The sequence below is a fragment of the Ostrea edulis genome, chromosome 1 (genome assembly GCF_947568905.1).
Source record: "Ostrea edulis chromosome 1, xbOstEdul1.1, whole genome shotgun sequence".
Taxonomy (NCBI): Eukaryota; Metazoa; Mollusca; class Bivalvia; order Ostreida; family Ostreidae; genus Ostrea; species Ostrea edulis.
In genome coordinates this window covers 86,231,063-86,255,688 of record NC_079164.1, presented here as the reverse complement: position 1 = coordinate 86,255,688, position 24,626 = coordinate 86,231,063, and the positions used below count along the sequence as shown (strand labels likewise).

General features: G+C 36.1%; 1 protein-coding gene across 8 annotated transcripts; it reads left to right on the top strand.

The window, feature by feature from the left end:
- Positions 1-2: 2 nt before the first annotated feature.
- Positions 3-24,127, top strand: LOC125676859 (coatomer subunit beta'-like). Of its 8 annotated transcripts, none has more exons than XM_048914757.2 (21): positions 3-96; positions 2,297-2,434; positions 5,818-5,904; positions 6,469-6,595; positions 9,036-9,184; positions 10,954-11,100; positions 11,288-11,387; positions 12,766-12,908; positions 13,360-13,559; positions 14,151-14,350; positions 14,529-14,635; positions 14,790-15,064; positions 15,192-15,399; positions 15,632-15,742; positions 16,158-16,372; positions 18,243-18,335; positions 18,466-18,646; positions 20,576-20,710; positions 20,895-21,026; positions 21,468-21,485; positions 23,704-24,127. In XM_048914757.2, exons 1-21 carry the CDS (start codon positions 94-96, stop codon positions 23,737-23,739), a joined length of 2,805 nt encoding a protein of 934 aa, XP_048770714.2. In that variant the 5' UTR covers positions 3-93; the 3' UTR covers positions 23,740-24,127. The 8 variants fall into 8 exon arrangements, with proteins under 8 accessions (XP_048770714.2, XP_048770689.2, XP_056020301.1 ...); XM_048914732.2 differs by having other exon boundaries at positions 20,576-20,758; XM_056164317.1 differs by lacking the exon at positions 2,297-2,434 and adding an exon at positions 2,127-2,264 and having other exon boundaries at positions 5-96.
- Positions 24,128-24,626: the final 499 nt, after the last annotated feature.

Genomic DNA, 24,626 nt, shown 5'->3' with positions numbered 1-24,626 from the left:
TTCTTTTCCGGTTTCGCATGCGCAGTATTCAGGGCCACGTATTGTGGAATAACATCGTGAAGTTTGGAAAGTCGAAGCCGGCTGAACGTCAAAATGGTATAGTTTGTCTCATTTTAACGCCATTAAAAGAGAAATTATTACATTCCAAGTTTCAAGTTAATGATGGAGCCGATTTAGGTTCTTATCAGCAACTAGAATGTATACGTTCTCTGTACATAATGCTTTTCGAAAAGTATGGTTTGATTTTAATATTTATGCATATAGTATATGATATACGTACCCGATGGAATTTGTGTTAAACCAATATTTAAAAAACACTCTTCGGCAATGTGATAGGCTAGTAACATGTTAAAAGTCGGGGTTGTCACTTGTGTGACTCTGCAAGTTTCATGAGCCCATGATTAATTTAAGGGGCCCAAATTACGTATGTACCTGTAGTATGATTATTGATTAGTCTGAATTTTAATCTATAGATGGCAAAAAAACTGTATATATACATGTATATATAAATACACCAGGTGTGCATTGACCACCTCGATTCTGGTCCAATTTATTATGTTCGCCGAAACAAATGATTAAGCTCAGAAATGATTTTCCTTCTCATCCGTCACATCAAAAGTCAAAACTCCCTCGCAACAATTTGACAACGGACATACTTTAACAAGATTTTGAACATTCCCTCCAAGGTCTGACCACCACGCTGTACATACATTCCCTCTAAGGCCTGACCACCATGTTGTGACGTCTCCACACCGAATAATGTTACAGAACTAGAGGGGAAACCAAAACTGCACAAGACAAGAGTCAGTCAATATGATACCAATTCAGAATCAAAGCAAACAATATGCTAATAAAATTTCTTTATTTTTTCTCATCTCAATATTATATGTTATTAATTTTACCTAAATTTATTTGTAAATTTGATTAATCTGGTAGCGTCAGATTATTTTGTGCGGATATGTGATTCTGTGACATCATGGCATGGTGGCCAGGCCTTGGATGGAATGTTCAAAATATCGTTCAGGTTTGTCCATTGTAAGATTGTTGTTAAGGAGTTTAGACTTCTGAAGGGATGGATGAGAAGGAATATCATTTCTGAACTTAACCGTGTTTGAGAATAGGTTTGTTTTGACGAATTTATTGATAAAATTGGACCTAAATGCCAAGGAGGGAGTCAAAATGTTGTTGCACACCTGGTGTATTTACTTTTTTCTATTTCTTTCTTTCTATTGATTAAATTCAGATAAGTATGTTTTGTTTTATGTCCCTTCAAGAGTTTTATACTCATTTTGAGAGCAATTGTAGATGACGTATCATGAATTCAGCCTATACTTAATACTCAAGGCTGTAACGGTAAGGGATTATGAACATGTTATAATGACTGCCACGATACAGCAGGACTCAAAATTAACATATGCCTGTTAGTCCATGACTGGTTACAAGTCTGGTGGACTGTCTGACATTTGTTTTACTTAGTCTGATTGGACTGGTCAATTTTCTAAAACGTCATTTTGGAAAACTTGCTTATCAAATCTTAAAGATGCTTTTTGAATTCCTCTGTAGACATCAGACATACTTGATAAGTGTTGCAATATTGTCCGAGGCATATCAAGTTAAATCCCATTATTTTATTCGAATAACATTAACAAAATGTTTTAATTATATTCTGGAAAACCCTGGTGGACTCACTGGTAAATTTATCTGCGGACTTATTGAAAATAAACCCTATCAATCTGGCTGGACTGGTGACATAAAGTTAGTTTCAGGCCCTGCACAGGACCATAGTTTTTAAGGTCATATCCGAAAAACAGGTGATCCTCATTTCTAAATGCCAAGTGTTTAGCAAAGGAGCAATCACTACCCATGTTTACATCTTGTTTGCATTAGTCTCCTGATCTCCTGACTGATAAATTCATCAAACTCAAAGTCCTAATTATTTATTTGCCATGTGGATAAATATTGAATTGTTTCAACATTTGGTCTGACAGGTCACCACTGTATTTTTGTAAAAATACTTGCAAGAGCAAGTGGTTATTTGCGGAGCTCTCTGAATTTTCTTCAGTTCTGTTGTATTTAACTCTGAGGCTTGAAATGCCAGTCAATTAATTTTGCCATGTGACTTTCAGCCGCTACGACTAGGTGTAAAGCGAGTTCTTTCAGCACGATCAGACAGAGTTAAAAGTAGTGAACTGCATCCAAAAGAACCATGGATGCTAGTCAGTCTCTTCAACGGGCAGGTTCATATTTGGAATAGTGAATCACAGGTAATGGTGATAATATTTTTATTCTCTTTCAGCCTCTTCGACTTGATATCAAGCGAAAACTGTCGGCACGATCAGACCGTGTCAAGTGTGTTGATTTACACCCTACTGAACCATGGATGTTAGCTAGTTTATATAATGGAAATGTCCATGTATGGAATCACGAGTCTCAGGTAACCAAAATATTTGTCTGCATGTCCCATGAGTGTTTAACTGTTCAGCATGGTGCTATTTTGTTGGTCTGCTTGTTATGCATAAAATAATGGTGATGGTAAAGGTGATTTTTATAAAGCTAGTTGAATAGATCAGCATGCAATATGAAGGTAAATGGTAAAGTTATATGCACATGAATCTGACTATTTTTAGCTCACTTGAGGTTTTTCTGATCACCTTTTGTCCAATGTCCGTCCATCCGTCCATAAACCTTCTTAGCATATTCAACTTCTTCTCCAGAACCACACGGCTAATTTCAGCCAAACTTGCCATAAAGCATGTTTGGGTAAAGGGAAAATGAAGTGCCACACCCTTTTTCAGAGTTCTTGAAATTTCTTTTGAAGTGTCAGACATTTGGTCTGACACTGTTAGAAATAGTGTCAGCCCAAACAAAATTTTGTCAGTCCAGATAAAAATGCATCGCTTTTGAGGTTTTCATATATTTTAATTAAAATCAACTACATGTGTAATTGTATTCAATCTCCATCTCAGCTATAAGTTTATAAATCATCTTTTCATACCCTTTCTCATCTTCCTTATACTCTGAATGAATCTTCCTCACTTTCACTATCCGAGTGACTTTCTTGCTCTATTTCTATCTCACCCTCCACTTCTCTCATCCTCCATTTTTCTCTGTATCCTGTATATTCCTCTCAACTTCTTTCTCATCTTCCTCTGCAATCGTTGTCTACTTTTTCTCTCACTTAAGCCCGAGTGTAGTTGGTCTTTTCGTCAGTTTCGACTTAGAACAGATTGTGTCATCAAGCAATAGGTAAAAACGCTGCAAACAAAAGCCATTGTCTCCCAGATTGCCAGGCGGAGATACAATCGGTTTCTCTTCTCCTCGTTGTTCCTCACAACTGATTCCTCACGTTTACGTTTCAATGTGTTGCCGGATTTAGCATCGGTTTGAAAATTTATGAGTCACATGGCCGCCATTATTCCTGGTAAAAAACGGACTTCGATCCCGATCTTATATCGGCCATCAGGACCGACAATTAAGTAACTTGTGTCGGACATTTACTACTTTTATCGGATAATCCGACATTACCGACACTTTTCAAGAACTCTGCTTTTTGAACTGAAGATATTTAAGAATAGGTGAAAATATTGTGATATCTTAAAAATCATCTTCTGAAGAACCACTGGGCCAATTTCAATCAAACTTTGCACAAGTATTCCTTGGGTAAAGGGGATTCAGGTTTGTTCAAAGGAAGATGCCTATTGTTTTTCAAGATCAGAGGTGAAAGGTCAAGGTCATAGTATCACTTAGTAGAAAAACCTTGTAGGCAGGATATAGAGTGAACTGTAAGGCCCAGGATATTACAACTTGGTATATATGATCACCACAGTGAGAGGAAGATGTCTTTTGTTTTTTCAAGGTCAGAAGTCAAAGGTCAAGGTTGTGGTATCACTAAGTAGGAAAACCTTATGGGCAGGATACAAACCGAACCATAAGCTCCAGGATATTAGAACTTGGTGTATTTGATCACTATGATGAGCGAAAGATGCCTATTGTTTTTCAAGGTCAGAAGTCGAAGGTCAAGGTCATAGTATTACTGAGTAGGAAACTATATAGGCAGGATACATTCTGAACCGTAAACTCCAGGATATTGCAACTTGGTAAATTTGATCACCATGATGAGCGGAAGATGCCTATTGTTTTTCAAGGTCAAAGTCACAGTATCACTTTGGAGAAAACCCGTATAGGCATTGTACAGACCGAACTGTTGGGGCTAGGACTGTCAAACATAAACTTTATTCCAAGTGGAGTATGCCTATTGTTTCTAAGGTCAAAGCAGTGTTTTCCCTAAGAACCGGCCGGCGGCCAAATTGACCGTTTCAAACGATTTTCTGGCCGGTTCAAATATAAAAAAATCAAAAAATAATATGTTGTCAATTTCAGTGATGTTGATTTACACGATCGATCTTTGCAAAGAATGTATGCGGTAGCAATTGGTTGGCTATAAATATCTTTCATATTTCTTCCTTGTTTATGTTTTTATCGAGAGCTTTTTGAAACGGCGATGTTGATTGGACGATATTTTAAACTCTCACCTTGCGCGTGAGAAGCACATGGCAGTGAAAAATAATGAAGCGTCGAACGAATACATTACATGATTTCTTCCAATCAAAACATCGGAAAGGTGTGTATTTAACACCACTGTGACTAACTTGTCTGAGGTAAAAATGTTCAACCCTTTGGTATATATTTAAAAATGTAGGTTAAAAAGTGGCATATGAACAAGGGTCATTTTGCCCCCTGAAATGCCTCAGAATGCAGGATTTTGCGTCTAATTTTCCAAAATTTCATGGGGGGGAAATCCCCCCCATACCCCCCCCCCCCCCCCCCCCTGGCCTGTTACAATTCTAAATGGGCCTGTTCAAATGAAATGAATGGAAAACACTGTCAAAGGTCTATGTTGTAGTAGCAGGATACGGACTGAACTGTTGGAGCTAGGACCATCAAACTTGGTACACATATACCTTATGCCAAGTGAAAATATTACATAGAGAGTACATGATTTGTCTGTTTTTACGATGCAAAGAAAGTATTCACACCCTGATGATTGCTGATACTACATGAAGCCAAGTTCTACAAATCATGGTGTAAGAAAAATGCCCTATTTTAGCTGTTCATGGGCGCATTATGTATTGTTGATGGTAATCTTATTATGGTATCGAAGAACTTGATCATGGAGTTTGACCTACATCTAAAAAAAACCTAACCTATTCATTATCTCCAAAACTACTAAGGTAGGGCATTCATATTTTGTATTAGGTTTTTTATGGGAAGATCACTCATTGCATACTATGATCTTTGACCTTGATCTCCAGAACAGCAAGTTCATATTAGTCATATTGGCATTGAGGCATCCCCATATTGTGCGAATTCAAGTTCAGTTATGTCATGACCATTTGAGGCTAGGTTGGGGCCACAATATTCACAACAGCTGAATAACGACCATGGTGACTCAGATGAGCAATGTGGCCCATTGGCCTCTTTGTTTTAAGTGAATGCATGCATTTTAAAATTATAGATATTTATCCTTAGGCTATATCATTTCTCATTTATATTTTAAAACAAAATTATCATACACAAATTTTTGTTAGCTATATTATTGATTAACAGTATTAGATGAAATTCCAGGCCCCTCTGGTTTAACAATTTTGTGATATATTCGTTTTGTTCAGAAATTGTTACATGAACTATGTATTATGCTTGCTTTGATTATTAAGTTGTAATACTGTTGGCCTCCAGATTCGTTATGTATTTTGGAAGGGTTATATATATAACTTACATTTTTTCAGTTGAATTTTCACATTGTGATTTTTATTCCAGCAACTCATCAAATCCTTTGAGGTGTGTGATTTACCTGTTAGAAGTTCCCGATTTGTTCCCAGGAAAAATTGGGTCATTACTGGCTCGGTGAGTAATACAAACCCATATTCTTAAAGTTTTTATACCCCTGCAAATTGTGCTGTCCAGACATTTTTTAAGAAACTGGTGCATGGATTTCCCAGAAAATTTGTACACTCTTTATTACACAAGGATTAGTGATAAATATTGAGGTCAAAGAAATTTAGTTTATCCTATAATCATTATTCATATGACACTTGAATAATGATGAAAATCATGCCTCTGGTCTTGAGCTATACAATATTTCAAATATGCCCTTATATCAATGAACCCTACAGGTGTTGTTAGTCCCATTAAGATAGTTCGAGTTCTTACCCATCTACAAATATCTTGACTGTTCATCACAGAAAATTAATTACAGTTCTTGTACAATTATTTATTGATAGCTTTCATGGTTTTATTGGAGATACTACAATTAAACGCTCTAAAGCCAAAAGAAGATAGGTTTTAAAGAGTGATGGAGTATATTTTACCCTGGCGACAAGTTACAGCAAAATTATTCATTTTAAGGAAACAATGATTTAAAATGTTTATAATGCAAATGAAGCATCCATTTTGTCTTTCTTCTAACAGGATGACATGCAGATCCGAGTGTTTAACTACAACACATTGGAACGAGTCAATCAATTTGAGGCTCACTCTGATTACATCAGAAGCTTAGCTGTTCACCCTACTCAGCCATTCATCCTCAGCAGCAGTGGTACGGTTATTCACTAAACTAGTCTTAGTTTACTACCTGTCTGGGTCTAATGTCATTTTTACCAGAACAAGAAATTTAACTTTTTTATTGCTTGTCTCTAATGCATATCAGGGTTTGACTAAAATTGACACATTCACCCCAACATGAAGCTCATTGCCATTTAGTACAAGTCATATAGATTCAGTTCACACTGCAACCGATTGAAGATTATAAATGCTGATGATGTGTAAAAGTGACATGTAATTCAGACATGCTGTGTTTTTATTTGTTAGGACTTTTAACTGTGACTCAGATTAGGGCTGAAACGATGCACCGAAATATCGATACTGTTCAATATAAACCCTCGATTCAATGCTTGATTCATTGCCTCAATTTTCGGTTCGATATGTTTATTACAAACTGGTTCAGTAAAATACATCAGGCTCGGCCTGTAATGATTATTTCTACCTGCATGAGGGACAAAATAGCATCAAATAACATTCAGACTGTTGTTTACCTAGAGTCTTAATAATAATAATGAACTTTATCAGTTTAAACTACAGAGCCAACATGCATCTTACCGTTTGGCAATTTGGAAACATTTTGCTTTTAAAATTTTGAATGTGAATGTTGGTAATTAAATTTTTCTTCAATGTTATTATTGGTTTCTTCTGTAAATTGTCATATTGAAAGTTTTGAATTGTGGCATAAATATTGCAATATGTATCGTATCCTGAAGGGGGCGTATCGTTTTAGCCCTAACTCAGATTTCTAAGACTTTAAATCTTAGTGTTTGATCATTTAGAAATATCACCTATAGTGTCTCTTTGAATTCAGACAACTCTTTGTTGTATGTGAATGTATTTCTTCCTGTCAAACATTTGTATGGATTGAAGGTTTTTTTTATGCCTCTATGATTAAAGTTGTTGGGGAGTATAGGGCTGTCACGGTTCTGAAAAATTTTGGGTCAGTTCAGGATTTTTTCATTTGGGTTAGGGTATTTTGGTTTGGGTCTATGTAGCTGTTTTAAAAATCTAATATACAAATGAAAATCGAAAACCTTTATCATATTTTGTTACAATAATTACTCGGACATGGGCTCTGGTTTAGGATCAACATTCATGGTACTAGAAACAGCATTGTCACTTCTACTCGATTTCCATTCCATGCTTTCAATGTTTTGTCATTAACAATGTTGATCCAGTGGCATATTCTAAATGTGTCTGACATATCTTACATACTGCCATTGTTTAAACAGATTTCTAGTAATGATTCTATTGTAAAATCCAGACCCAAACTGAAATACGGAAAAATGGAACCAAATCCGACCAGTGGTTTTCGGTTATTTTGGGTACCCGTTGCAGCCCTTGGGGAGGATATTGTTGTTTGCTTATCTGTCTGAAACTTGAACCTTGTTCATAACTTTTGAATGGTGAGTTATAGGACTCATATTTCACATGTGCATTCATTCTGACAAGACCTTTCCTTTGGTACCAGGTTTTGACCTTGTGACCTAGACTTTGGATTTTGACCTACTTTTAAGAAAAGTTAACCTAGGTAATATCTTCTGAATCGTTTAAGGTAGGGCTTTTTATACCCCCCGCAACAAGTTGTGGGGGGGGGGGTATACTGGAATCGGGTTGTCCGTCTGTCCGTCCGTCTGTAGACGCAATGGTTTCCGGACTCTAAAGCATTATCCTTTCCACCTACCGTCACCATATCATACATATGGACTACCCATGGGATGAAGATGTTCCCTATCGATTTTGGGGTCAAAAGGTCAAAGGTCAAGCGCACTGGACATCGAAGAAGCAATATGGTTTCCGGGCTCTAAAGCGTTATCCTTTCCACCTACAGTCACCATATCATACATATGGACTACCCATGGGATGAAGATGTTCCCTATCGATTTTGGGGTCAAAAGGTCAAAGGTCACGCGCACTGGACATCAAAGTAGCAATATGGTTCGGTTTGTCATGCCATTTGTTTTTTACACTCAGAAAAGAGGTAGTTTATACTTATTACCAACACCCTTTGGGAGATTGGGGTAAGCGGGGGGTATTCTTAGTGAGCATTGCTCACAGTACCTCTTGTTTGTTATGTCCTTATTGCAAGACCTTGCATATCAATCATACCATGATTTTTTACCTTGTGACTTGTGTCATGGTTATATCATGACCCATTGGAGCCATGATAATTGTGTCAACATTTTTCATGGGAATAAAGATTGCAAAAAGTCTTTTAAAAATCACAAAAGCTAAACAATGGTAGGACCAAGGCAGGTGAGCAATGTGGCCCGTGAGCCTTTTTAATTTTGAATCAAGATCTAAATGCAGCTGATATATATATAAGACACTTCTGTAACTGTTGGAAAACAGTTATGTACTTTGCATAAGATGCCTTTTGGACTGAACAGTGATTGTGTTGTTTGATTAGTATATCTGTGAGGTTTTTTCTGTAGATGATATGTTGATCAAGCTTTGGGACTGGGAGAAGAAGTGGACCTGTACTCAGGTGTTTGAGGGCCACTCTCACTATGTGATGCAGATTGTGATCAACCCCAAGGACAACAACACCTTTGCTAGTGCATCTCTGGACAGAACTGTCAAGGTATTATTAAAATCACTAATTCCATCACGTAGAACAGTTTCGTACATGTATGTAAAAACTGATCCCATCTTGGGAGATTGAAGGAGAGTCAAATCCAGAAATTAAATGCCCAGGCATTATGGTTAAGTTTTTATAGCAACCGGAGTGCATATTTACAACATCCTGGCTTTGTTTTCACTTTGCTCTTCAAATGTTTATGTAATTGACTTGATTTTGATAACACGGAACTTTATCTTGCATAGGTAAAAAGATTATTTAAAGTTTATGTATTTGTTCTTTTCTTGTTAAGACAGATGTAGATTTACAAGACAAATTTCTCATCCATAGCAAAGTTTTGCAGTTACTAATGATACAAAGCACAACCATCACAATTTTCAATCACTTTACGCAAAGTACACATTCTAATAAATAAGGATATTTCCTTGGCATGTCCCTAAATTATATTCTCAAAATTACTGTCTCATTATGAAGTCCAAAGAAGTCATACAGTTAGCTATATTACATAGCGAAAACAAACATGCAGGAGGTGGGTTAAATTGACCAATTAAACAATTAACTATCCACCCCACTGGAAATGCAGGGGATATGTCACCTATATAAATATCTAATTAACACAGGTGAGCTAGCCCCAGTCAGGTAAAGTCCAAGTGGAAATAATTACAGCCTGGAGGGATTGTGTATATACACTATCACCACTTAGAGAGTGAAAAAAAATTAGAAACATGTTATATGCAACCCAAATTCACTGCAAGAGATCGAACATTTGAGAGATAGGGAGTGAATTTGCTTTGTTATATAAAGAGAAAAAAATTGGGACAATGATTTCACTGTGAGAGATCAAGAAGTTCAAGAGATGGAAGTTCAAGTCATCAAGAGTCACTTGTATTTATCTCATAAACTTGAACTGCCAATTACATTATCAAACGGAACATCCACTCACTTGTAAACCTTAAGAGTGATGTATCAGATTAAATAAAATGGCAATGACGACATTGTGTATAGACTCGGGAATCTATATAAAAACAACGACATTGTGTATAGACACAAGAATGTATAAAACAACATTGTGTATAGACTCAAGAATTTATAAAACAACGACATTTTGTATAGACTCAAGAATCTACATAACAACGACGACATTGTGGATAGACTCAAGAATCTTTAAAACAACGACAACATTGTGTATTGTGTATAGACTCAAGAATCTATATAAAAACGGCATTGTGTATAGACACAAGAATCTATATAAAAACAACGACATTGTTTATAGACTTGGGAATCTTTATAAAAACAACGACATTGTGTATAGACACAAGAATCTATATAAAAACAACGACATTGTGTATAGACTCAGGAATCTATATAAAAACAACGACATTGTGTATAGACTCAGGAATCTTTAAAACAACGACATTGTGTATAGACTCAAGAATCTATATAAAAACAACGACATTGTGTATAGACTCAAGAATGTATAAAACAACAATGACATTGTGTATAGACTCAAGAATCTATATAAAAACAATGACATTGTGTATAGACTCAAGAATGTATATCCTGTACAACTCGATAAGAATCTGTAACATGGCAATGGCATTAAGTATTAACTCTATGAGAATCTGTAAAATTGTGCACTAGCACTGTGTATTAACTCTATTAGATTCTATGAAATTCAAAAAAAAATAAGCTGTGTGAAGTTTGAAAAAGTCAAGTTCTCATATATTTTGTTTTAACAGCATCACTAAAATGGTACATTGATATGGTTTTAGGTCTGGCAGCTTGGATCCAACACACCTAATTTCACACTTGAGGGACATGAAAAGGGAGTGAACTGTGTAGACTACTATTCAGGAGGAGATAAACCCTACCTGATCTCAGGAGCTGATGACAGACTGATTAAAATCTGGGACTACCAGGTAAAAAGGGTTATCATACATGGTCTAATTTCAATGCTAAATTTAATCAGTCAGATAATTAGTCAGATGAAAATGGGGAAAGTTGGCAGAAGAATGTCAGATTTAACTATTGCAGTTTAATTGTATGCCTCAAGTTTGTCAGTTTTCCGCTTTTACAGTATATTGAGTGCCACCAATTTACTTACAGAACAAGACATGTGTTCAGACTTTGGAAGGACATGCCCAGAACATTTCTGCTGTGGCATTCCACCCTGAGCTCCCCATAATAATGACTGGGTCAGAAGATGGTAAGTACAAGGACAAAGTTTGATAATTCACAGGACGGTGTGGGCTGTAGAACTAAGTATAAACAGAGAGTTTGATAATTCATAGGATGGTTTGAGCTGTAGAACTAAGTATAAACAGAGAGTTTGATCACTCACAGGACGGTGTGGGCTGTAGAACTAAGTATAAACAGAGAGTTTGATCATTCACAGGACGGTGTGGGCTGTAGAACTAAGTATAAACAGAGAGTTTGATAATTCACAGGACGTTGTGTGCTGTAGAACTAAGTATAAACAGAGAGTTTGATACTCACAGGACGGTGTGGGCTGTAGAACTAAGTATAAAGAGAGAGTTTGATCATTCACAGGATGGTGTGGGCTGTAGAACTAAGTATAAACAGAGAGTTTTATATTCCACAGGACGGTGTGGGCTGTAGAACTAAGTATAAACAGAGAGTTTGATCATTCGCAGGACGGTGTGGGCTGTAGAACTAAGTATAAACAGAAAGTTTGATCATTCACAGGACGGTGTGAGCTGTAGAACTAACTCCCATTTAAGCATAAAGATCATGGTTCTCAAAAACTGACATAAGTTTGCTTTCTCCTGAAAGTTCATGTTCATTGATGAGAATTTTTCAGTTATTGAGATATTACTGTAAATCGCTTATATTTGATAGGACTATTTTCGTAATCTTGCTTTGTTAGATTTATCAGCACGACATACAATATTTGTTTCACGAACATTCAATATGCTCCCCACTTTATATATGAAATTATTCACAAAATCCTTAATTTCATGTCAAGAAAACTATGCTAATTTATGTGAACATAAAGTTCTCATGAATATAAAGTGATTTACACTAATAGATCTCACAAACTTTTATGTAATGTAAATACACACATACAATTTATGTCAGAATGCCTTAGGATGTTCATTTAAGGTTTCTGACATCGAATCTTGTGTAATGGTTGTGCAGTGCATATTTTTGCATTTACTGTTGCAATAATAGAATAGAGCATGAATAGGAATAACACATTTTGTAATGGCTGATTTCCTATCAAAACGTAAATGAAAAGTAAATACTAGTGATATGTTATTGTCCATTGAAGTTTTATTGCCTAGCCAGTTAGCTCTGGCTTAATGTGTTAGTCTGCCAATCTGTAGTTTGTTCAAGTCTCGAAAGGGTTTGAATTTGTTTTTTCTCGGTGACTTTATGATAATGTTATATTGTGTTGTTGGTTGCTACAGGTTTAATAGATAGGGTAACAACTGGGGATGGGGATTTTTTGGTTGCTTACAACAGTGCATCGTTTTGTAGAGTGGGTCACAATGGCAGTTTGAACTCTGGATTGATGTTTTAGTTATGATTTCTCATGTATTGAAATTGTTTTTGATGTTTAGGCACAGTAAGAATCTGGCATGCGAATACATACAGACTCGAGAGCACGCTGAATTACGGACTTGAGAGAGTGTGGACCATTGCAGCTCAGAAGGGTTCCAACAATGTGGCCCTTGGATATGACGAAGGAAGCATCATCATAAAGGTAATCACCCAGAGGTCTGTGGACCACTGAAATTACGTTATTCTCGGGTCTGACGAAGGGACTATCATCATAAAGATGATCACGTGGAGTCTGTACAATGTCTGTATTGAGGTATTACTGATATTAGATGTCCATTGTGTAATCTTGATTTATTAATGGGTGAATATGTTTGATTGTTTACTGCATGATTTTATTGAAATTCTGTTGAGGATAGTATTTCTTAATTATTAAAAAAACTAAAATTATTTGAATATTAGAACATTTCTAAAGAAGTGCATTATATAATGGATAATGTTGTATGTTTAGTTTAGTTGCAAATCAAGAGAAACAGAGTATCATTGAAACTGGTAATACATGGTGTATTTTTTATCATCAAGAGCTTGGTAATCCATGGTGTATTTTTTATCATCAGTAGCTTGGTAATCCATGGTGTATTTTTTATCATAAATAGCTTGGTCGTGAGGAACCAGCTATGTCCATGGACAGCAGTGGAAAGATTATCTGGGCCAAACACTCTGAAGTCCAGCAAGCTAACATTAAAGCCATTGGGGATCAAGATGTTAAAGATGGGGAGAGGCTTCCTCTGGCTGTAAAGGACATGGGCAGCTGTGAAATCTACCCCCAAACCATCGCTCACAATCCCAACGGAAGGTCAGTTCATTATCGCAGTCCATATCTCACAACCCCAACAAAGCTCAGTCAATATCGCAATCCATATCTCACAACCCCAGCAGAAGGTCAGTTCATTATCTCGGTCCATATCTCATAAGCCCAGCAGGTCAATTCATTATCGCAATCCATATCTCACAAACCCAGCAGAAGGTCAGTCAATATCTCGGTCCATATCTCACAACCCCAGCAGAAGGTCAGTTCAATATCTCGGTCCATATCTCACAACTCCAGCAGAAGGTTAATCATCATCTCAGTTCATAGCTCACAACCCCATCAAAAGGTCAGTCTATATGATTTTTTTGTAAAATATATTTTCATCTATTCATGTCAGTGTACTCTGTGGTTATTTAACAAAGAGGGGTTGAACAATATGTTTAACTCACAATATGTGTCATGCTATGATATTCATCCTTTGGTTTGTCTTGCAGAGAAAATAATATAAAGTACACTATTCTACTTTCTTTCATTTTCTTAATCAAGGCCATCAGGAACTGAACTGTGACAGATTTTATAGTGGTATATTGCCCTCTGGTTTATAGTTACAAATTGAGGTTCTGTCTCGTGTTACAGGTTTGTGGTGGTGTGTGGAGACGGAGAATACATCATATACACTGCCATGGCTCTTAGGAACAAAAGTTTTGGATCTGCCCAGGAATTTGTCTGGAGCAGCGATTCCTCAGTGTATGCCATTCGGGAATCAACAAGCTCTGTCAAAATCTTCAAGAACTTTAAAGAACAAAGAGCATTTAAACCAGAATTTGGAGCTGAAGGTAAAAGATAATTGGCAGCCAAACTTGACATAATTATCTGAAAAACTGTTCCGTAAATTGTGCAAAGATTCAAAAATATTATATTTTGATTCGATTTGCAAGGTCATCTAATGTATTAGAATTGGCGGTGTGTATAATAAATTTTTCTCGGTTATTAATTCTGATGTTGTTTGGGTAGGTATCTATGGAGGTTATATGTTGGGGACTCGGTCAGTGAGTGGCCTGGCCTTCTATGACTGGGAATCAACAGAACTAGTCAGGCGAATAGAAATTACACCAAAAAATGTAAGTTATATTTCACAGTACAGAAAGCTGTGTAGCATGAATACAGGTCATACATGTTTGTAAAATAAAATCTTTGACTGATGAGCATTTTACATGAAATACACAGGCCTTTATGAATTTTCGCTGTTTTGTCACAATATGATCATGATTGTAGGTGTATTGGAGTGAGAATGGTGAGCTGTGTTGTATCACGACAGATGAATCCTTCTTTGTTCTGAAATACAATGCTGAGGCAGTAGAAAAAGCCAGGGAAAATAGGGAAGATGTGGGAGAGGACGGAATCGAGGAAGCCTTTGACGTTGTTGGGGAAATTGAGGAAACCGTTAAGACAGGGGTTTGGGTAGGGGACTGCTTCATCTACACCAACAGTGTTAATCGTCTCAACTACTATGTGGGAGGTGAAATTGTCACCATTGCTCACCTGGACAGGTAAATTCAACAAGAGAAGATTCACATGTCCCGCTGCGTTTGAAAAAAAAAATCATTGCTGTGTTGGACATTGCTATTGACTCAGTGGTATGGTGATCTTGTGCATTAAAATATTCTATTTTTCAAGGTTGATGTATTTGCTGGGCTACATTCCAAAGGATAATCGTTTGTATCTGGGTGACAAGGAACTGAACATTGTCAGTTTCTCTCTCCTTGTGTCAGTGCTGGAATACCAAACAGCTGTGATGAGGAGGGACTTTGAAACAGCTGATAAAATATTACCCATGATTCCCAGGGAACACAGGTCAAGGGTTGCACATTTCTTAGAAAAACAGGTATGGAGTCTTTGAGACTTTTTTCGTAAAGTAGATCCCATTGAGAGGAAAACTTCTGAAATTACTTCCCCTTGCTTTTATGCAATTGTGATATCAGTTGTTGTAACAAAAATACTATAGATGAGTGTTATTTAATTTCTCTGTAGGGATTTAAAAACAAGTGTTATTGAATTTCTCTGTAGGGATTTAAAAACAAATTACTATAGATAAGTGTTATTGAATTTCTCTGTAGGGATTCAAATCCCAAGCTTTGGCAGTGACCTGTGATCCTGAACACAAGTTTGAGTTGGCATTACAGCTGGGAGATCTGAAGACCTGCTACCAAATTGCCAAGGAAGCAGAGGTGGGTCAAGGGACAGGCTTTAGAGGTCAAAGTGGTTCTAAAATGTCCATTAAATTTTAGGAAAATTTTAGAAGTGTCAAGACCAGCTATTTAGATATTGATTACATGGAAATTATGTAAAGTGAAAACGAAAATTGACTGGTCCCTCTGAGTTCAGTCAATAGTGCTTCTGTTTTACAGGGTGCTGTAAACTGTCGATGTAATGGTTGTGACCAGAAAGTTATTTTTTGAATAACAATTCTTTAAGAAGCACATATTCAGTTGAATAATCTCTTAAAACTAAGAGCAAAATTATCTAGGACTACTTACTGATGTTCTTTTTTTCTCTCTAAAAAATGTTTTTGTATGTGAATGTATGGTAATATGTTCATAGTACTCTTTGAGAGATTGTTCATAATTCTTTTGTCACTGACAGTCGGAACAAAAGTGGAAGCAGTTGGCTGAGCTAGCCATCAGCAAGTGTGAGTTTGGTCTGGCCCAAGAGTGTCTCCACCAGGCTAATGACTTTGGGGGTCTTCTGCTGCTGGCCAGTTCTGCCGGAAATGCCCAGATGGTGGCCAAGCTTGGGGACACCGCTGAGAAAGCTGGCCAAAACAATGTCGCTTTCATCTCCCACTTCGTTCTGGGAAGGTCAGTTTCAGGCCCCTTCTACGTTTTTTATATTTTTTTAAACAATGATTGTGGACACTGAATTTGCTTGTACATTGAAAGTTTTGTGTTGTTTCGGTTGAATTGAACGTATTTCTCCTTTGAATGTTTGCAGGGGGAGTATACTTTGAATTATAAAATTTTGAGGGTGCTAAATTTTTGTGGATACCCCTTTCCCATAAATTTCAAATCACAATTACATAAATAATTAATGTAATTTTTTAACATACAGAAACCATATCTTTGAAAAGTACATCCCTACGAAAATGTGAAATCTTAACAATCCATGAAAATTGGCCTCCACAAATTCAACTGATTCCACAGTAATATTGAATATTGAGGAGCGTATCCCAGTGTGAACATTTTTTATGATACCTGCACATTGGACAAGTTAAGCCTTGTATCATGCTATAGTCTTTTGGTATATTGTAGACATTTAATTTTATTGACAAAAACTTTCTTTGTTTCAATAGTGAACACGATATCATGTGGATTAATTTTTGTTGTTTGAGATCACTGAAAAAGTACATATAATGCATACCAAGTATAAACATTATTGCTTATTTGCAATCCTAACCTGCTCAAATACCGTACCTATACGCACATCATTTATATATCATTAATTTTGTTTGATGAAGCATGCAAACATTCAAGCCTATTCCAAAACAAATCAGTGTAAGCTTAGGTCATTAATTTGCTTTAGTCATGCCGTCAGAATGTTTGATTTTTTGTTGTTGTCCGTTTGTCAATTAATTTTGCAAAGATCAGTGGAAAAATAGCTCATGCCCTCGCCCTGCTAGATGTTCATAGAGTACATCAGGACAAATATTTCCTTGACCTGCTACAAAATAACTATTTAACCACCACCCACCCCAGCTGTAGGAGAGAACATCAACCACGTGACCGCACAGTTAAACAGTAAATTGAAATCTATTGTGAAAAACCAACTCATGGCGTGGTATGCGGCCCTGGTGTTGTATCACCTGAAGAAGGGCGTGGATACTTACAATTAGTACATATGGGTCTACGGGTGTCTTAAATGTGACATGGATAGGTTTCATCTAAGCTACATGTCAGACGTGCTGTGTGCATGGGCTGTAGCTGTAATCCGTACATCTACCTGCACTTTGTCAGGTTCAGGTCTTAAAATGAACTGTACTGTTCTGATAGTAATCATTGGTAATTACATTTAACTTTTTTATTTACACCTGTGTATTTTTGTGATTAGTTGATTGATTTTATATTAACACAACAAAGTGCAGGTACTTCTCGTAAGGAATACAATGGTGGCGATAACATATGTTAATGGCGAAATAATTATGTTATCTATTAATGGACGACGAATAACAGAGACAGATTTCTAACTTAAGAAGAAAGATTTTCTGAAATAAAATATTTGTGTTGGATTTAATTTCATTGTTTTCTCCTAGACACAAAAGTAACGAAATTTGATTTGACCCAAAATATGCGTACAGTACTACTCATTGATGCACTCATTATAGTAGGTGTTGTAAAATAATGAGTGTGTAGTCATGCTTGGATATGTTCTACATGTATCACAGGGGTAGTTGTCACAGAAAACTGTTGTGAGCAATGAACATTCATAGCATGATTGTTTTCTTGAGCAAGAAAAAATTACTGGCCCAAATCAAATACAAGTATTGCATTTTTCGAAGAGAAAAAATTCTAGAGTACAAATTCATTTACAATCTAAAGTCAATATTTAAACTATTACCAAAAAAAAAAAAATAGAATATAGAGATTGTGATGATAGAATAGTGAGAATGCAAAGTAAACAGTGATAGGAAAATGATACACATTCAATATAAACAGTACCTGCTTCATGTCACAGGTTGGAGGAGTGTCTGGAGGTACTGATAAACACAGGACGACTTCCAGAAGCCGCTTTCTTCGCCAGAACTTACCTACCTAGTCAGGTCTCAAGGTAAGTGCAGCATGTTGTAAACTGGCATGCATCAATGAGCAAAATGTTGTTGGTAGCATTCAAAGACATTATTAGATATACAAGGGGTGATTATCATGCTCTTATAAAACTGTTACTTTTTACCCATTAGGGTTGTCGAGTTGTGGAGGGAACACTTAGGAAAAGTCAACAAAAAAGCAGCCAACTCACTGGCCGATCCACAGGAGTATGAGAATTTGTTCCCAGATTGGAAGAATGCCCTTAAGACAGAGACTTTCTTGAAACCCCAGCGGCAACGTGCAATCCCTGCAGACAAATTCCTTCGTGTACCTGTAAGTCACATCTGAGGAAAATGATAAGTTGTAGTTTCTTTTTTATCATAACTTTATAGGTTAGTACTGTTTGGTGGCATGCAATGAGTAGTTTTAAAAGAAAAATCGAATGTCAGTGCTTAATTCTGCTGCTACTGTTTTGAGTTGTTCAAACTACAGAATCTGCATAATGTGGACATGAAAAGGTGTAGTTCTTCGATTGTCAAATAAAGTTTTTTTAGCCTAATCTTCAGGAGATTTACATGTATACTGATGTACTTCTACAAGTAAGAGCCTTGTTTAACATCCTTATATATCTCAGACTCTTACATCCAAACACCGTTTTTCAACAAGTCAGTTTCAACTGTTGTTTGGTCAGAAGGATTTTTAGAAATAAAAATCTACACAAATACGTCTCTCTATTGGACGTGAAATCTTTCACTAGTTAAACACATGTAGCTGTTGTCTAATCTACTAATTCCTAAAATTTGTTAGAAATGTCGATGCTGCATATATTTAATCCCATTTGAATAGGTGCACAAGATTTATTATATAATTTTCCTGAACAATTTTAAAAACTTCCTGCATATTTTTTTTTTAATGTTGTTCCTTTGCGTCTGCTAGGCTCCGTTTTCCTTTTTCTACATTCTATTCTGTATTGTTGACTTCTTCACCTTGTATATTGGCTTTCATTTTATTTTTGAAATATTGTCGATTGAGTGCTGTGATTTTTGTCACATTAGTGATGGGGTAAATATAGTTGGAAAAAATGAAACATGAATTGGTGAACCTCAACTGTAAATGGAATAAGTGTTTTTACTGTTGGCTGGAAACTCCCAAAATACTGTGGCAATTGACTGAAGATTATGATACCTTGTCAGCATCATTTCATGCGGTTGCAGCACTGTGCAACTGGTTTAGAATTGCACAAAAAACTGAAGATGAGACATCAGGTACACATAATACAAGAATAAACCGAAATACTATGCTGAGGAGTCTTCGCTCCTATGGCAGCAAGCTGCATGGGCATGCCCCTTAATCGTCATCAACATGACGTCGGACTCCAGTGGTTTTGACAACATTGTCCAGAAGTGCTACCTATGCAAAGATGGCACTGTACTCTTCTTTGATGCGTCAACATTCACGCTTCGGATGGGCTATGGCATGTTTTTCAATATTGCAGTGAATGTTATTTCAATGACTGCATGGTGGAATGTGAAAGGTTTGGTTGTGGTAACATCATTGTGCGGGGCGGGATCTGTAGTGGCAGCAATACCCACTTGAGTCATCATCAATCTGACAACGATATATTGACACTGTTCTGCAGCCAGTTGCCATGCTGTTTGTCTGCCACCACAACTTCATTTTCAACAGGACAATGTTCAATGTTATGTTGCATGATGTGCAGTAGGCTGTATTCACCAAAATGATGTTGACATGTTACCTTAGCTCCCGTACAGCCCCTATCTTTCACTAATAGAGCTCGTGTGGAACATTGACGCATTTGAACATGCCCAAATCCAACCCAACTCTACCCACTTTGCATCAAGTCTTCTGGAAAAATGGCAAACCAACCCGGTGCAAAAATAAACCGTGTAACAAACTCTGTACATAAAAAAATTCAAGCAGCAACAAATGCTAACAGGGAGGTGCATTCATTATTGAAGTAGAAATTTTCAATGGCTAACACCTTTTCAGCCTTGACATTTTTTGCCAAAGTGATGATTCACTCAAAATTCACTGTGTTATTCAATAGAATAGACGTGTATCTTCTATTAATATATTTTATTATTATTGATTTACAATATATTTGAATGAAATAATGAAAATACAGTACATGTATTACTGAAAATTGTAGGCTGAGGTGGGTTTTTTTTTTGCATATCAGTATATTTTATCTAGACATACTTGCTTTATCATGTAGTGACAACTCCCATGATCTATTTCCAGCCAAACCATGAGAGGACCCCAGTTGAGGAGATGAAGCAGGCAGAGGAGCAGGGGTCTTTCACATTTGTCCAAGATCCTCAGGATGGAGAGGAGGAATTTGAACAAGCCCCAGAGACCACACAACAGAATGTCAAGGTAGGACACTTGTCACAAGCCCCAGAGACCACACAACAGAATGTCAAGGTAGGGCACTTGTCACATGTAACTGTTCAGTCAGCCAGACCCTTGTCTACATCTTAACTCTAGAAACACGTCTACAGTTATATTTCATTGAGCGTCTTTTATATGAGTATGCATCACCAGTTGATTTTTTTTTCAGGAACCAACACCTCCACAGAAATCTGAGGCCCCACCCCCAGAGCCAATCCCTAGTAAAATAGAAATGGATGACCTTGAGAAAGAATTAGAACTTGATCTAGAAAATATGAACATTGACAATGTAGACACATCGGTAAGTGGGTGGTACTTGAGTTAGATACATGTACATTTCACCTTGAGTTAGATACATGTACATTTCACCTTGAGTTAGATACATGTACATTTCACCTTGAGTTAGATACATGTACATTTCACCTTGAGTTAGATACATGTACATTTCACCTTGAGTTAGATACATGTACATTTCACCTTGAGTTAGATACATGTACATTTCACCTTGAGTTAGATACATGTACATTTCACCTTGAGTTAGATACATGTACATTTCACCTTGAGTTAGATACATGTACATTTCACCTTGAGTTAGATACATGTACATTTCACCTTGAGTTAGATACATGTACATTTCACCTTGAGTTAGATACATGTACATTTCACCTTGAGTTAGATACATGTACATTTCACCTTGACAAAGGAATAAGATCTTGACCTGGTTTACTTGTATATCTTGTAGGACCCTACTGAGGACCAGGTAACTAGAGCATTGTGTTGACATTTTGAATGTTATATCTATTTTAGTCTATTAAAAACAGAGGTAGTATTTAGGAACCAGTCTGTGTCCATGTCACAAGTGTTTCATGATCAAATCAGTGACATGTTTAGATGAAGTCTTAGTCGTAGAGAATGGCAGGGCAGTATAAAATTTTAATCTGATGGGACTTTCTGGTGAAGAGAGTGTAAATTCATACTTTATACAAAAGACTTGATATGACCAGAGGGTGTTTCATGGTCCTCAGACAAGGTCATTTTGGAAAAGGACACGGTCAATGAGAGTTAATAAGGGACTAGGTTTGTGGAAGAATTTTTTTTTTTGCATGGCTTGGACCCAATATTTTGAGTGAGCCCTTCAGAAGTGGATATTTCTAGTTTGATGACCTCTTGGCATGGACCTGACATTGACCTTTAAATTTATTTATCAAAATTTGTTATGGATGGATTTATACTCCTTTCAGTATTGAAGTTGATCAGCTGTTTATGAACAACTGTATATCGAATTGGTATAGTACATTTTCACAGTTATTTTGTTCATGAATATAGGATCTCCCATGGTTTGTGGTTTGATATGATTTATATTCAACTTGTGTGTTTTCTAGTCCCGAGCCTTGGCTAGAAAACATGAGTTGAATATAAATCATATCAAACTACAAACCATGGGAGATTCTTTTTATCACATGTTAACCCCGCCCACCCCTGTGTTATTCATTTACGTTACTGTATTGTTGGGAATTTTGTCTCGCTCTCTGAAATTTTGTAAACAAACACATAAAATTGACGTTTGTTTGTGACGTCACAAACGGCATAGGAAAACATAGTGTAATAATTAGAATTTATGTAATGGGTGATATCCACTGGATAAAGGAGTAAACATGTGATAAAAGAAATTAATTGATTAATACAAGAAATTTACAGTTGAACTTCAGTATCTTGAATACTAAAGATATGTTGAAGTGATTCAGAAGTCCCAACCGAATAAGCAGTTAAAAATACGTTAACCTCAGTATCTCGAATCCTCGGATATCTCAAGGTTTTTTCTCGGTCTTATCGAGTTCAAGACAACGAAGTTTGGCTGTATATGACGAAACGAAATTTCTACAATTTGACATAAAATCATGTATCATTCTTTTGACAATAAGTACAAAGTCATAGAAGACTGGCCTGTCATGATTTGGTTCATGATTTTGAAATCCTGACCTGTCTGATTAAAAAAATTACAGAGAAATATTGACCTGTGTGATAGTATTGATATTACTTAATCCCTCCAATGTTTTGATAACATGTTACTGTTTGAACTTTTACATAAATCTAAATGCTTGCAAATTTTTAACTTCACAAGACGGCAGTGATATGTTACATGGGAGAGTCTATAAATACACAAGTCTGATCTCTGACCACGGTGTTGGCTGCCTGTAGAGTAGATACTAACAACATTAATTTTTTAACCGCATACAATTTCCTTGTTAATATATCATTAGTAATAACAGTTGTCTTGGTCCAAAACTTGATTGATGAAGAAAATCATGCAGGACTTGGACTATATATGGTAGTTGTACTGTGCATTTTGCATGGTATTAATCGTTAATGATGTTTGACATTACATGTAATACAGTCGCTTGTAGTGGCATTTGACCATTTACATGTAATACAGTTGCCAGTAATGTTGTTTGACTATTTATTTGTCATACAGATGCTGGTAAGGGTGTTTAATGCTGAATGAGGATATAGCTTGGGAATAATGAAATGTACAGTGTTTACAACTTTATGCCGAAAAATTAATAAATAGTTTCTCAGGCCAAAAATTTCAAATTTTTATGAAGCAGGCAGAATTTTTTTTTGTGTATATAAATTTTTTTCTTGGCTGTAGTATGAGTTATCTTTCCTTTTTATGTTGATTGTAGAATGAGTTACCTTTTCTTTCTCATATATATAGGATAAGCAATGAAATTTTTATTACGCATACTATGAAAAAATAGCTTCACATTACTTACTATTAAATGTATTACTATTATTCTTAAACACTTGCACATAAATGAGTTTGCATTCAATTATTATTTGATCAAAATTCCATGTGGACTTTCTCAACAGATGCAGTGGGGGCCTGAGAAACTATTGATTATTTTTTTCTTTTTGCCTTACAGATTGATATAGAAACTATATCTCTCTTTGAAATAAATATTTTTATTTATTTTCAGGACATAAATTTGGATGAAGACCTTTTGGAGGATTAAAAATCTAAATTGTAGATTCATTTTATTTTGTGGACAAAAGTTCATGTATCAGTTTGTCAAAAAAGTGGATACATTTTCCCATAAAACATGAAACTCCCACATGATGGGATTTCCTGACTCGTGATTAGTCCTTCACCTTCATCTATCATTTATTCTCGATGTACTGTGTGCATGGACAATATTCATCCCCCGTGGAAGAATGGAGAGTAATAGGATTGAGAGGACTATTAGTTACCAAGGGGAATAACTCACCCAGACATGAAATATTGTGACTATTATTTATGAATATGAAATGCTGTTTTAATGTATAGGAAAGTGCTTGGATATCTTAAATATCACTATTTATCTCCAAGTGTCATCTTTGAAAATAAAATTTTTAAAAATATGAGATTTTGTGGAAATGTGATATCTCCTCATTCAATAGTGAAATACTGAAATTTATCCATTGAATAAAAATTGATATTTTCACACTGAAAATAACAAAAGTGTTATTTTCAGTGTGAAAATAACAACCGGGACTACTTGTCACAATATTATCTACGATACATAAGACATGAAATTTGAAGAAAAGAAGAAAAAACAAAAGTACCTCAAACGGTACATCATATGCCTGTCGGACAGTGACGACAAAATTTCAGTGCAATATCTATATCCATATTGAGAAAAAGCCCAGAAAACTAATGGACCTACTTTTAGCCCTGAGGTAGGTCATGATACATGCACGAATTAAGCGGAAATTTAAACTGAATCTATTTCTATGAGAGGAAGTTTGTAACTATATTTCGGGGCAATATCAGTTTCCGTAATGAAAAAGGGTTTGGAAAACTTTAACCTATTTTAGACCTAAAGTAGATTTCGATGCATGCACCAATCCAACTGAAATGCGA